We start from the raw sequence: 15290 nt of genomic DNA on the forward strand, positions 1-15290 counted from the left end.
CAATGCTCTCAGGTGGTTTAAATTTTAGGTAGTCCTCTGCAAAGCCAGGAGTCAGATTTTTTGATGGTCCTTGTGGGTTCCTTCCAATTTGGGATATTCTATGAAACAAGCGGATATTGTTGACTACGTGTTCCCTGCTGAAGGCATTCACAAATGTGAGGCAAACTTTAAGCATATTAAACTTCAGAATGAAAATGGATTCACTGAACAGACTTCAGGAAAATATGTCTTTCCTGACCTAAGTTCTGCAACACTCCAGCTCCACAGAGTGCATGTGCCACGTCTGCAGCAGAGTGCTCATCCCTCTGCGTCTACAGGAAGTTTTCCATTTCCACTCCTCCTCCTTCTGCAGAGCTGCTGGTGGAAGCAGGAGTTGGCATCTCCAGGTGCCTTTGTGAGGTCTGGTTCTTCCAGACACCGGTAAGAGTTAGCTACAGGGTCAGGAAGGGCAGAGTGTAGCTGGTGGTTTATTCTGTACACTACATTTTTGAGGCTTAGAGATAGCACATGCCTGAAGCATGATTTAGGCCTATTGTACCTCCAGAACAGAGCAGTAACTGATGGCCAGGATCATGGCCAGTAACAATGTCCTGTGTTTGTGTTACCACCTCCAAACCAGAGTGGTAGCTGGAGGTGGGCTGGAAGCTGGTGGCCCTGACCCTCACCATCACTGTGTGCCCCCACAGGGTGCCTTGATGCTTTTCCAGACACTGCTTCCAAACTCTCCCCAAACTCTCAGCCCAAGATGGCTGCCAAGCCATCTAAATCGCTGGCTCCACGTGCTCCCAGGCCTGCAGATGTTCCCTGAGGAGAGCAGTGTGCTCTGGGTGTCTTGCTGGGATGGAAGCTGGAAGCAGATGGAGACACGTCCTCATCTGCTATGGCTGTTCCTGTGCTCCCACTCCTGCCCCAGCTCTGTGCTCCTTCTCTGCCACCATCTTCCTGCTCCAGCGTGACCGACCAACACCAGCGTTGTCCTGGGTAGCTAATGCTGCTTTCCTGCCTCTTTTGCAGTGCCTTTCAGAGAAACTCCCAGCTATACAAAGCGGAGACGGATCCTCGGTGCTGGCGGCCTCTCTTCACCGCGCATGCTGCAGCGCTCGGCCAGCGACAACAACCTGAAGGCGGAGAGCCGGGCGTCCTACTCACCGGTGCCCTCGCTGCGCAGCCTGCCTCCCCAGCTGCTGGTGCAGATGCAGGAGGCTGCAGCAGGGGCCGGCGGTGGGGACGGCAGCCTGGCCAGCTCCAGCAGCACCCGCAGCGCCCACAGCCGCTCCCCATCCCTGCAGCGCGTGCAGGAGGAGAAGGAGGCCGACCTGCCCACGCTCCGGAGGAGCAGCCGTGGCAAGGCCAGGTAAGGGGCCAGGGGGAGGCAAATCAAGGTTGACTCGTGCCGTGGCTGTTGTGGGCATCAGCACCCATGGGAACCCCATACCCACATGGAGCTGGGTGCCTTTGGGACCCCAGGTGAGAAGCAGGGAGGCTGGTGCAGTCTGGTACAGGGCTGCATCTCCCCACCCCAGCACTGCAGGGAGTGGGGCTGTCCGGGGCTTGGTGCAAGCGCTGTGGGGGCTGTTTTCTTCAATCTGCTCCCCAGCCCTCAGTCTAATTTTGCGTCTCAGAAGGATGGTAAGTACATCAATTCCATGTTGCACTTGTTGTTGCTATGACAATGAATGCATCTTGAAAACTAATACTTCGAGGTGGCATATTGCAGATAAGCCAACACCTAATGCATCCAAGCCAACTTGCTGTTATCGCTGCCTTCTGTGTCTACCTGCACAGCCGGTTGCTCTGTCGGACCCACTTGGGCACGGTCACCCACTAGTCAGCACGGGAAGGCATTCATGGTGCTGCAGATGATTTCAGCATCCAATATGTGTGGGAGTGATTCTTGGTTCTCCTGCTGCTCCCCAGCCATTCACTGGCCAAGTGCAAGGTGAACTCCAGCTCTGAGACCACTTGTCACAGCTGGTGCTTACCTTTGAGTGGAAGTCGAGGCATGGACCCCGTTGCTGATTTAGGGGGATAACTGCTGGTTATCTCAGACAGCAGAGACCTCCCTGAGGATAACTGCTGCTGGAGAGTGGTGGTTGACAAGGGTCCCTTTGGTGAGGACTGGGGTTCAGGCTTTGCTTCCCCAAGTCCTTTGTTAGAGAGGCAAGACTGACTGCAGCCATGTCTGGTGAAAAACATCTGCTCAAAGGGGCTAACAAGAAATTCTAATACTGGGAGGTCAGAGCAGGAGTTTGAAGAGCAAGTGCCAGGTCTGGGCTATGGTTGTGTTTACTGATGACCAGGAAAAGGGTTTGAGCAGTGAAGAACCAGTCTGCAGATGACAGTTGTTTACATTAGCTCCATACCAGAAACAGCTTTGAGGCCCTTTGAGGCGATTTAAAGAAATTGGGGAAAAAGAAACATGTTGGTGAATACAAAATAATGAAAATAAATGCAAAATAGCTACTAGAAGGAAAAAAAAAAAAGGAACTACTAAATTACCTGGTAGGATTCCTAATTAACAGTTTAACTTGGGAAAAGTTGCAGGTTGTTTTCTAAGGAGTTCGTTGGAAACCTCTGCTCTACGTTCAGCTTCAGTACAAAATGCAGTGATATTAGATCACCTAAAGAGTGTGGTGAATGATAAAGTGGAAAATAGTTTAATGCCATGGCTAAAATCTATGATGACACCTTCGAGTGCTACGCACCAGCGTGAGCACTGCTAGTGAGTGAGTGAGAACAGAGTGAGTCAAAGGGTCTCAGAGATGCAGCAAAAATCATCAGGAATGAAAAAAAAATTCTGCTTTGAAGAGAGACGTAGAAGAGCAGGATTGTTACCTTAGAAACGAGATGAATAGGAGGAAATATGTTAAAAATATTGGAAATACTGAGTGGTTTATAAAAGGGAAATAGGGAACTTCTGTGTTTTTTTTTTTCATGGCATAAGGAAAAAGGAGTGTGCAATGAAATTAATGGCAAGAAAACTGAAAACCAGTACAAGACTTTTTTTTCACCCTGCAGTTAGCTCTGGAATTCACTGCCTCGGGAACTTGCTAAAGCCAGAAGTACAGTATGTTTGTAAAAACATCAGGAGGCTGGTGTGGGTAAAATAATGCTATGGGATTTTATAATCAATAAGCTTTTGGAGCTATTCTCAAAATTACCTGGAGCCCCTGATGGCAACAAGGAGGAGGGGGCAACATGGTGAAGGCTCAAGCCTCCCCCAGCAGGGCCAGCTCATAGTGAGGAGCACAGGAAGGCGGCCACCTCTCCAGTCCTACTGCCAGCACTGTTGGAGCAAGCATCTGCCCTGTCTTCTGTTTCCTGCTTGTGCAAATTTATACAGGATTGCTGTAATTGACTTAATTTTTCCTAGCCGCATGCATTTCATAAAAGGTATATAAAACCACAATTTATTCAAATTTTTTGGATGCTTGTATCATTTTTTAGGTATAGGAGTATTGTGAGATTCATAGCACTGAGCTTGGGGCAAATGAAGCTCACACATGCAATCTACATGCTCAACACCTTGTACATGCTGCTCATGTCAGAGCTGTCAGGGTCATACAGGGGTGGTCTTGGTAACGTGAGAAACACAAGATGTGAAGTCAAAGGGGCAGAGAAGAAATGTCTGTTGAGTCAGGCAGTGGGATCTGAGCCCAACAGCCACTCGCACGCGTTGCTTTGTGTTCTTTCTGTTGGACAGGGCTCAGCTGCCCCGGGCTGTGAGCAGGGCAGGGTGAAAGGGACATTCCCATGCAGGGCTGCACAGAGCGTGGTCGGTGTGGTTCCAGCATGCCACCACCCTCATCCCAGCTGCGAATGCCAGGCCACGGTGTCAATAGTACCGTGTACCTCTTCCTGCGGCTGTTCCACATCACCACCCCCCCGTGAGATGGCTGGGTGGGTGCTGATCTCCAGATTGCATTGTCTGATATTAAGTTGCATAGAAGTTTGCACGCACCACTGCTGTTCAGTATGAGCTATAGGATAACTAGTGCTTAACAGCAGCTAACTAATAGTTGTGTTGTGTTTGACCCAGTATTTCTTTCACTTGTTTGGCCTTACAGCTCTCCCAGTCTGTTCCCAGTGCATTTGTTTGACAGCTTTTATTTACTCCGGGGCTAGGGAACAGCAGTGTGGGGATCCCTGGCTCATCTGAATACTCAGTTCCAAGTGATGTTTTCTTTTCCAACAAGAAAGCCTTTTCTTTGTCGTAAGTGACAAGACATCCATAAACACATGCAGTCCTCATGCATCTTCCTTGAAAAATCTTGCAGACAAATTGATTTTGGGTCAGATTTTTATCAGAGTAAATACTAAGAAAATTCAATGCCTTCAGTGTGTGCCCTGGAATTCTTTATTCTGAGGGAGAAGTCTGCCAGCAAAATTCTGATTGTTTTGCAAATATATTCAGGATGGCAAAGATAATTTAGATGAAGACTGGTTTAGCTTTAGTGTTTCATGTTTTCCAGGAGTGATGCACGCAAGCACCGTGAGTGCCTGTGGGCTGGCCAGCAGTGCTGGCATTCAGCTGTGCTGGAAGCAGCAGCAGCTGTTGACCTGTGTTGCTCTTGAGGCTTCAGCCATGGCAGTGACTTTGGTGGCTGAGTTCTCCGATGGTCCATGGGTCTCCTCATGTGGAGGTCTGCAGGAGGCTGAGGCCCTGGTCAGCTGGGGAGGCTGAACAAGAGCACACTTCTGGTCCTGGAGGACAGGCGTGTGTGTTTATGTAGGGCAGACCTGCATGATGCCAGAGGTTAATCCACCTCCGTGTGGCTTGGGACAGCCTTGCTTGGCATGTCTGAAATGCCTTTTGGTGGCTGGCTACCCCTGAGCTAGCAGCCTGCTGCTGGGAGGAAGCTTGGGCTGGGGAAAGTGGGGGGTAGAGGAAGTTGCTGATGCAGTTGGCTCTGACCCCAAAAGCCCTGGTGCCGGTCCCCAGGGCGAACAGAGAGAACTGACAAGAAGGGTCTAACACACCAACCTGTGTGACAAATCCTGCCTGGTCACAGGAAGCCCCAGGGACAGATGTGCCTTGGGCTTTCCCCTTCCCCGTGTCCATCTGTCCTCACCACTAGGGAGGTCTCTCACACCTGATATTTCTCCTGGGTTGTCATACCATGCTGAATCTCGGTATGGGGAACACCTGGCTTGCGTCCCCCTTGCACAAACTTTGTGTACACTGAACACTGCTTGCGGCGTTTTCCTCAGTGTCACCTCTTCTTTTGGCTGTCGACCCCCATTGCCTTGCCTTTCCCCATAGCTTTCCCTGCGGCTTTCCCAGAGCTGCCACTGCTCCTCTGCAGCCTCCTGCCAGCCCAATTCCTTGCTGACAGTGCGGTGCCCAGAGCAGGTGCAGGACAGCAGAGGAGTGCAGCAGCAGAATTACATTGCATGTTTTTCAGGCTGTGTTTTTGATAGCTCATAACACTGCATTTTATGAAATGGTGTGATGTATGACTCACATTCAGCGTGTGATAGCCTCCACTTTTTTTCCTCCTTCAAAACCCACTACATATCAAGTGTTTCCCTATCTGAATCCTTTTGCATCTGATGGCTCCTGCATAGATTTAGTACCTTCAGTTTATCAGGCTCCATATAAATCCCAGCCTTGTTCTTTGCTGGACTTTGGGATATTTGCCAGGCCCTTTGTCCTACCTGTAGATTTGTTAAGGATCTTCTCCAATCCATCATTCCTTATGCTAAAAGTGACCCCAACCTACGATAGCCCCTTCATAACCCCTTGGCACCCCTACCCATCTGGACCATTGGCAAATCACCAGGGCAAGTTCTCAGTCTGATCTCAGCTGTTTCCCAGGGCAGCTGTGGAACAGGGGGGAGAAGCCAAAGGAAAGCATCTGACTGTTTCTTGGTTGCCAGCACCTCTCATGGTCTGTCCTTGACAAATCCCTTCTTACTGTTACTGCATCACTTCCTCCTAGACAAGGGAAAATACTTTGGTTTGTTATTTGTTCCAATGTGGGTTTTGTTTTGTTTGTTTGTTTGTTTGTTTGTGTTCCCTAGGAACTGAAGTTACAGCATTTCTTTAGCTCTTTTTTTTTCTGCTTTTTGGCAATTTGCTATTTTCCATGCTTCTGGGACATGTTCTATATAATGTGAGCCTTCAAAGATGAGCTTAAGTGTTCTTAGATTGCTTCAATCTGTTCTTAAACTTCCTAGTAGATGTATAGTCAGGCTTATCCAAATATTCTTAATTAATTTCTGCTTTTGGTTTCCAGGTGAGATCTTACCTGTCTGCCTCTGAAAAGATACACATCATTTCACAGTTGATCTTTGTATTAAAGGCTTATTTAAAGACTAACAAATATTAAGTACATTGGTCTTTTTAGTGTCATCCGTTGGAAGTTTTCCATCTGCAGTTACCCGAGAGAACACCAATAATTACCAGCAACTCCTGGGATCTTTTTCTCAGTCAGTGTATTTACAGAATGATTTCTTGTTTTTCTTGCTTCTTTCCATAGTGACATTTCTTGTCATGCTTGTGTCTTCTGGATTTTTGTTCTTTTGTGTGTGTGATAGCAATCACTCCTGTTTCTCTCCTTTCCTACCTTTCTCCTCCTTTCCGTGAACACTTACCATTTTGTGATCATTCCTATCAATGTTACCTCTGCCTTCATGTTTTCAGCCACTTGGAATCAAAGTGCTTAACGAGCCACTATATCTTTTTTTCTTCATGTTCTCTATACAAATAAATTGTCACGAATGTAGTCCAAGAGCTTTCTGGACAGTCAGTGTCCTGCTCCTTACCTAGGAGATCTCCAGATAAATGCCATCTCTTATTATCCTTAAGTCCCCTAATCTAGCATCAGAGGGGCGTAGCAAAAGACACCATACTGGATCAGAATGGAGAGCTGCCAAGCCCGGTGTCTTGGCTGATGGCTGCCCATGGCATATGTTTAGAGAGCAGGACACATGCTGAGAAAAGCAAGGATTATCCTACCCATTCTTTGAAATACCTTCTGATTTGGTCCTGTCTGTGAGCATCTCTGAAAAAGAAAATGTGAATTGCTAATGTGTGACTGGCTGCCGTGTGGACAGAGAGTCCCGGGCAGAGTGTTGTTCAGAGAGACTCTCCAGGCAGACTGCAATGAGCTCACTACTCTTCAGCTGCAAGTAAATAGAGAGAGCATCCTTTCCTAGCACCTCCCCTGAAGATTCTTGGAGCTTTGCCACCTTGAACAAATATCCTTCTGAAATTGCTAAAACTGCAGTTATTGCATCAACCACAACCTGGGGATTTTATTTCTAATATTCTTGACCTCTCCTTGGGTGGTTTAATAAAACAAATGCCTTGTCCCTATTTCTCTCTCTCTTTTTTTTCTTTTTCTTTTTTTTTTTTTGTAATATTACTTTTAACAGTGTGAACTGATTTTTCTATTCCCAGGGCCTTTTTTTTTTTTTCCTCAGCAATGTGAATGAGATCTTTGCCCTAACTGCTAAGTCACTGGTTTATTTATTTATTTATTAAATGCCTTAGACAATTTGTTTTACCTTCCTGACTTCTGAAAGGGTTAGAGCCATTTGATTTATTCTACCTGCATCAGGGATTTGAGAAGAAATTGCCACAATCTGTTTCATTCTCTCTTCTGTGTCTTGGTTTTCAGCTTGTCAGCATCTGCTAATTTGAGTCCCCTCTGCTTCTCAGATGTAGCATGCCTCCCTATTGCAGCAAAAATAATTCCCTGGGGGTGCTAGGGAACATGAAGGCCTGTGGTGCAAACGCCACTTCTCTGGATTCTCCTAGGGTCTCCAGGCTGCTTCAAGTGCTCCTGTGCTGTTTGCAGAACAGCTGAGAGCTCCAAGCAGTACAGCAGTACTGGTGCTGTGCCTGACACTCCTGGTATGACGTTTTATTTTGAGGTGGAACAGTGAAGAACTGTCAGGGGATCAACTGTGAAACACAGTTAGGGGATATCTTGCTCATAGTATGGTGCTGCTGTCTAAGGCAAGTCCTTGTTCTGGAATAGTGGACCATTAAGGAATGAGATGGACAGTGCTTCTTGAAGAAACGTGCAATGGGAATGACTGTGAGTCCCCAGTTGTCTGACTGAACACCTTGTGCAGGAAATATGGGGTGCTTGCAGAGGAGTTACAGACCTGTAGAATAATTAAAATTGGAAGGAATGTCTGGAGGACGTCTGAAGGAACATCTGGTCAAACCCTCCCATTTAAGGAGAAAAGAAAACTCCAAAAACTTGTTGATAAAACAGTGGCAAGGGCCTCATCTGATCCCTTGGGGATGCTCCTGCCCTGTGCCAGGGGCTCCTGGCTGCGCAACTGAGCTGGGGCTCTGGGTGCAGGAAGCCTGGTCGAGGCCAGTCCCAAGGCTGGGAACCAAGGTCAGGATGCCGTCACTGGTCCTGAGCTGTGCCGTGGGGTGCTGGTGCCTGGTGTGCCCAGGGACCTGCCTGGCACTCCCAGTATCACTGTCTGCCAGCCTGGCATTTTCCTCCCGCAGGACATGCCCTGTCCAAGATGCTGGTGCTTGCCCCAAGCTCCCGTCTCACCGGTCTTTGGGGGCAGCTGTGGCAGGACCCCCCTGCAGACCTTGCATGCACCCCAGTGCCAGTTCCTCCCCCACCTGCCTGTGGCAGAATCGTAGGATCATAGAATGGTTTGGATTGGAAGAGACCTTAAAGATCAACTAAAATCCAACGCCATGGGCAGGGACCCCTCCTACCGGCCCTGGCCTTGAACACTTCCAGGGATGGGGCATGTCCTCCTTGTGCTGGGGGTCCCAGAGTTGAACTCGGTGCTTCAGGTGGGGTCTCAGGAGAGCAGAGTAGAGGGGGGAAAATCCTTTCCCTGGCCCTGCTGGCTGTGCTGCTTTTGATGCAGAACTGCTGCCGGGGAAAGGAACAGTGCAATGGCAGCATTTCTTCTCAGGACAGAGTCTCTCCTTAACCATGCAAGGAACTGCTTGCACCACGAAACGTTTCTGAGACATGCTGCTCCCCTCAATGTCTGCCAAGCTGCATCTGAATTAACTAGGACAAACACCTTTTAAGTTTTGATAAACTAAAAGAAAATCTGAGCAATATTCAAGTAAGATTACCGCCATGCCAGGCATGTTTGTCTCTGTAATAGCTTTTTCTGTTTGCGTTGAAGTTCCCATAAGGATATATGCTGTCAATTTGGTACACCAGTGAATCTTCAGGAATATTTATTTTAGTTGGGCAAAATTAAAACGGGACTAGATGCGAGGAGCTGAGCTGCCCTGCAGAGCTCTTTCCTCTGATGGGGTGCAAGCGCCTACACTGCCTCCAGGACTTGAGGGCCAGAGGCCACCCCCGTGGCAATTGCCCTGGCTGTCACCCAGGGCCTTCTTACAAAACTCTGCAGCAGTGCAAAGAGAGTGAATGATGCATGCAGACCTTACAATAAATAAGCCTCGCTATCTGAATAAGTAACAAAGCATTTTGATAGGCTTTCCTGCCTTCTGTTGGTTTAAACATTACATTTTATATCTGAAAACGGTGCTGCAAGATTTCCGAAGTGGTGCAGGATTTACAGGACCCTCATGTCGAGCTCTTCTGCTCTGGGTGGGCTGGAGCACCTGGCAGTGGAGGAGGGCCTTGGCATGATGGTACTGCAAGGAGAAACAATGGGGAGTATAAAATCTGACACAGCACTTAGACGTGGCAGTGAGGTCCGGACTGGTTGGCACAGTGTTTGCAAAGGTTTTGCACAGTTTAAGGAGCTGAAGTCTGAATGGCTGGAGTAATCCAGGTGAGCAGTGGTGGGGACCAGGCGCTGAAGCCTGGGGGTGCCACTATAGAAGTGCTGCTGAAGCCCAGTGGTGGGGTGACTTCAGCAGGGGAAGGGCCTGGAGGTGGAAGCCAAACGCTCTGGTGCCCCAGTCTGAGAGTGCTGGGGGCTGGCTTACGCTCTGTTGGTGACCACCCCCCCGCCTGGGACCACTGCCTCCGGAGCACATCAGAGGAGAGGATGCACGTTGCCCTTGTGCTGCCTGTACACGTAGTTACAGAAATAGCCACACTTCAGAAAATGTGGAATAGTGAATGACAACAGTACTACCAGGCTCAGCATCTTGAGGAAGGCAAGACACTGAAAACACTTGCCATGCTAAATTCTGAAGGGGAATTTGAAAAGGATGACAGAAATTCACCAAAAAGGCCTAAAAAATCAGAAGCAGTAGCATCCTTAAGGGCGAAACAGGAGGTGATGGAGCAATCCAGCAGGAGCTGAACAAGGCAGGACCTTTGGGAGAGGACCTCATCAATAAGGGAATCTAGCTGCCTGCAGTAGGGCTAGAAAACTCTCTGAGAGGAAAGGGACCACTGGAAATGGGAATCTGGGTCTAGGGAAGACAGCATGACCTGCCAGGAGCAAGAAGAAGCTGTCTTCCCAAAGGAGACTTTTGTGTAGACTCTGTTCTTCACCTATGGTGAGGGTCCTGGTGCACCAGACAGGATGGAAAGCATCTCAAAGGAAAAATCCTTTACTGACCTCTCAACCCTAAATTGCCAGAAAAATAAAGATTTGGGAAAAGAAGCTGTGTCACCCTGAGCAGCAAGAGTTCCATGATGGGAAATGTCAACAAGGCTGCACAACGTACTTGTTTTTAGCAGGAGGTGGCTACATGAGTGGAGAGTGGCTTAAACTGAAGGGGATTTGAGTTTCACCAGTCCAAAACATTGAAATGCGACGCTATAAATAATACAGTGATGTACAAATAATGTATTAGAATGGGTTTTCCCACCTCAGCTTTTTGATCTTGTTGATAGTGCAGGGCTGTGAACAGCAGGATGAGTGCCGGAGATGAAGAGCAAAGGCCAAACTGGAGATGGGCATGGGAAACGCATCAAGAGGATGAAGCCAAGCAGACCACTGACTGGAGCCAGTGATCAAGGGTTGTTAGAGCTTTCATTAGGTTTCCTCTTGTATGAGGTTAATATGGAAACTAGGCACTTATGGCACGATGCAGAGCAACCTTATTCTAAGAGGTTCATCTGGATTGCTCCAGCCATTCAGACCTAAGAGAAAAGGAATTATCTGCATTAAAAATGAGCCATGACGCGGTAGTGATAGAGCAAAAAAAATCACACTGCTGTTGAAGTCAGGCTGGCAGCCTTTCAGTGAGGTATGGCAGCCCATCCTTGGACCTGCGATGGAGGTTTTTCCTGGCACTGGTCTTGTCCCAACCCAGCTCTGGGCATGCTGAGCAGCAGAGCTGCTTCCTCACAGGGACAGCAGGGAGCTGCCACTGCAAGCAAGTCACTCCTGGCTTCTTCCTTGTTCCTCTCTCAGGACAGCCTGAGATGTGCGGGTCCCTGCAACCATCCATAGCTGGTCTTTGTGGCTCCCGCGCGCTGATTCTCTGCATTGCTGATCCCCAGCTTGGTTATTTCATATTGGAGGAAAATGTAAGACTTCAAAGTTTGATAAAGTGTGTAGATAAGTACAGGCAAATGCGTACTGCAAGGAAGAAATTCAGACAGCCTCTACATTTTACTGGATTTTAAATTAACTGCAGTCCCACAGGCTTCCTTGTCAGTGCTGCCATGAAAAATCACTGCTTTTTTGGTGAGGAATCACTCATTAAAATACAGAACAAAACATCAGAATTTATAAAATGAGATAGAAAATAATGCCAATAATCAGACAACACTGTTCCATCACTTGGTGGGGCATTGAGTCCAGCTGCAGTGTGCAGTGCTCATAGCCCTGGCCCAACGAGGGGCACCAGCACAGCAGGGGGGAGGCAGCAGAGCTGCTGCTGCAGGGCTGCAAGTGGGCAGCCGTGGGGCTACAGCGTTTGTCCAGCGAGGAAAATCCTCGCAGAACGGGGGAAGCAACATTTAAAGCTAGCAGATATTTTTCCTTTGCATCTAGTTAGGCCATGCAGCTCCCTCAGCTTCCTTTCTCACAATCACTTCATTGTAGTTACTGCTTGTTGTGATTTGCATCTTGTGATTTACACTTGTCGTTTGACCATCAGCTGATGGGTGAGGAGGATGTTTTCCTGGGGCTGGCTTAGCACCACGGGCAGCGTCTGAGTGGAGGCACCCACGCCTCTCCCACAGGCAGGCAACTCCCATGGCTGCACCAGAGAACCACGAACATCCTTCCTGGGGCCCCACTCTGTCATTCCCTGCAATGTTGCTCTCCCAGCTGAGCCTTTCAGTCCACAGAATATTTCTGCTCAGGGCTGTCTTTCTTTCCTTTTTCAATTTTTTAAGGAGCATCTGCCTTCGGCTGCAGGGTGTCAGTGTAAGAGCTCCTTAGTCTTGACTTGCCAGTTGTGTGTTCTGCTAACAGACTCACTGAGGTTATTTTCAATACAGACCTCATTCCTCCAGCGGGGGGCTGGCGGTGTGAAGGCACCCTCCCTGCAGACACAGCCCCACTGCCCTCCTCATGCCTGTAGCATGCTGGAGGTCTGGCCGTGACTCTGGGCCCGTGCAGGTTTGGGGAGGGGATGTCCTCGCAAGACCCGGGACCAGTTTCAGCATCAATGTGCTTTTCTGGCAAAACACAAGCAACCGTGTGGCCGTATGGCTCAGACCAGCAGGCCAGGAGCAAAGGCAGTGGCCTGAATGTGAATGAGCTCTGCGACGCTCTGCAGGCACGAGCAGCCCGCCCATCCTCGCCAGGGACCTGGAGAGCAGACAGAAATGTAAAGCGGTTTGAGCAGGTGGCCGGTGCTGTCCCAAGTGAAGGTTTACTAAGAAAGAAGCTGCTGTTGCAGTAGACAGTCAGATAATTCGTCTTTCTTCTCTGATGCAGTGCCTTGGTGCATGCTGGGCTAATTCCAGTGATGTATTTTCTGGATAGCAATGTGTCGTGTCTCTCAACTCACAGCTATCTACATGTTCTCTGTGCATCCAGCTGCTTTTCCCAAATATGATAGTACAATAATTTTTTACAGCTTCATCAAGATGTGATCTCTGGGCGCTTCCCACTGGGGGAGTAAGTTAATACTCTTGACTTCAGTCCTGGCATTACAGGACATAGCAGAATCGCTGTGTTGTGCTCCCATCTCTGAGACCCTTGCAGTCCCAGCTGCAGGTGATGTCCCTTTACCCTGCTGTGATAACTTTCTCTCCCTTGTTTTCACCTCTTGCTGCCTGTCTCTGTGCATTAACCTCCTGCATTGCCTGCCATCCTTAGCACCAGCTCTGTGCCAGCCCAGCACTGTGCTTTTTGGTGCTACACCTGTGGCCGCTGCCCAGTGTGCTGCTGTTAGCGCAGGGCAGCAGTCTGGATGTCGCTGCAGCCAACTTGAGAGGCTTTGCCCGCTATGCAGAGTCTGCCAGAAACTAAACAGTCTGTTTGGCAATGTAAGGGATGGGGTAGTAAGTAGAAGAGAAGGTATCCCCCTGCCTTTATCAATCAGCGGCACAGTCTGAATGTTGTGAGTGCTGTCGGGCAGCCTGCTTTGAACAGAGCTGTGCAGGGTGAAGGCAGAGACAAATGCAGCAAATGAGCATTGGCTGGAGGTGCTCTCTTTGTATGCAGAGATGTTGCAAAGAATGGGATTGTTACTGCAGAGGCAGGATTAAACAAGGAGGATGTGATTTAACATCATGGTTGGTTTGGAGGAGCCATCAAATATATAGTCTGTTCTGAGCAGGGTCCCATTTGTAATCGTGCCCTCCCCACAGTAATTCACTAGCATTTCTCACAGCATCACTGTTCCTTTACCTAACAGGTACGCTTGTATTTATAGATGATAGATGAGCAGGCAGGTGGAGCAGAGGCCGGTCAATACTGAACATGGTGCCAAAGGGGGATGCGTTCTTCAGCAGGGAGCGCTCCTTGCTTCACAGACACTGCAGAGCCTGGTGCCCGAGGCATAAGGATGCTGTGCAGGTCGTCAGTCGGTGATTTCAGTTTTGCCAGTCCAGAGTATTTAAAACTGACACTGGCTGCAGGGCTGACTCATATCAAACAGAAGCAGAGACCAAACAGTGAAATGACACACTGCAAAGGAAGTAATTATCGCACATCAAGTAATGAATCCGTGGACCACCTTGCCATAGGCATGGCTTGGGCCCAGCGCCCAGGGAGATGCAGAGGAGTGAGGCTTCTGGCTGAGGCAGGAGCGGTGCTGCTGCAGGAGTTGCAGGGGGATCACTGCTCATAGAACCATAGAATGTCTTGGGTTGGAAGAGACCTTACAGATCATCTAGTGCCAACCCCCCTGCCATAGGCAGGGATGCCACCCGCCAGATCAGGCTGCCCAGGGCCTCATCTTGAATGCCTCCAGGGATGGGACATCCACAGCTGCTCTGGGCAACCCATTCCAGTGCCTCGTGTCAGATGTTGTGGAAATTTCTAAAAGGGACTAATGCCCTTGTGGGGGCAGGTTATTCCTGTCTTGATACTATTGTCTTTTATACCCTCTGCCTTAAAAATTAGCCCTGCCTCCTTCTGGCTGTGGAAGTTGTGCAGGCGGGACTTTGGCTCCAAATCAAAATTGACAATTCTAGGGTTCTACCATTGCTTTGCCGTGAGCTTTCTCAGTTACACAGGCCATTGTGTGACAGAGGTTTTCCAGCCTTCCTCACCCCTCAGTCTGTGGTCACGCTGGTGTGGGGCCAGGTGGGAGTGCTGCTGCTCCTGGGAAAGCACATGCTCTGTCAAGACAGCCTTTCAGCAGGCTCAGGGCTGAGCCATTAAGATCTGTGCAGCAGCATGAGACATCCAGCCCTGCTGCCTGCCAGCAAATGTTGCTCTGCTCTTGTGCAAGCACAGCCAGCTGCAGGGTGGTGACTTACATGTATGCACCAGCAGGCAAAGAAAGGTCCAGCACGCTGCACCAGATTGGTGTGTACCAAAGCTGACACAGTGTCTGCACACACATCATTCGTACCTTGCTTCATCTGCCATTGCAGGAGTGGTGCTCACCTTCAGCACAATTGTCCATGTCACCCAAGTCTCAGACTTTGGCAGTCTTTTTTTTTGCAGAAAACAGATGCAGGTACTGGAGATTTCAGAGTGCAGAAGGGACTGTAATCATCCAGGCACCAGATACCGTGGGTGCAAGAAGCCTACATCCTGCACACCATGCACATGAGCACAAGGCCAGAAGAGGAGGGAGCAGTGCTCTTGGCACCCATTCAGTGGGTGTTTTGGACTCAAGACAGCTTTTGATTTTACCTGAAGATGGCCAGCTCTGAAATGTATGTTAAATCCAAAAGGCTGGTTCGTAATCTCAGTTTTTACGTGCTTCTGCCAAGCAAGTGTCCTAATGCAAGGCCAGAATGGTTAAACACCTCCTTCTCTGTGGGCTCATTGGAGCA

General features: G+C 49.0%; 1 protein-coding gene across 3 annotated transcripts in view; it reads left to right on the forward strand.

The window, feature by feature from the left end:
* SHANK3 (SH3 and multiple ankyrin repeat domains 3) overlaps positions 1-15290 on the forward strand; it is a 363910-nt gene that overhangs the window by 128361 nt on the left and 220259 nt on the right. For all 3 annotated transcript variants that reach the window (XM_038180780.2, XM_038180783.2, XM_072035934.1), the window contains one exon: positions 1015-1354. In XM_038180780.2, the coding sequence (XP_038036708.2) occupies positions 1015-1354 (340 nt within the window). The remainder of the gene's footprint in view (positions 1-1014; positions 1355-15290) is intronic.

Source organism: Anas platyrhynchos, chromosome 1, assembly GCF_047663525.1.
Source record: "Anas platyrhynchos isolate ZD024472 breed Pekin duck chromosome 1, IASCAAS_PekinDuck_T2T, whole genome shotgun sequence".
In the NCBI taxonomy this organism is placed as follows: Eukaryota; Metazoa; Chordata; class Aves; order Anseriformes; family Anatidae; genus Anas; species Anas platyrhynchos.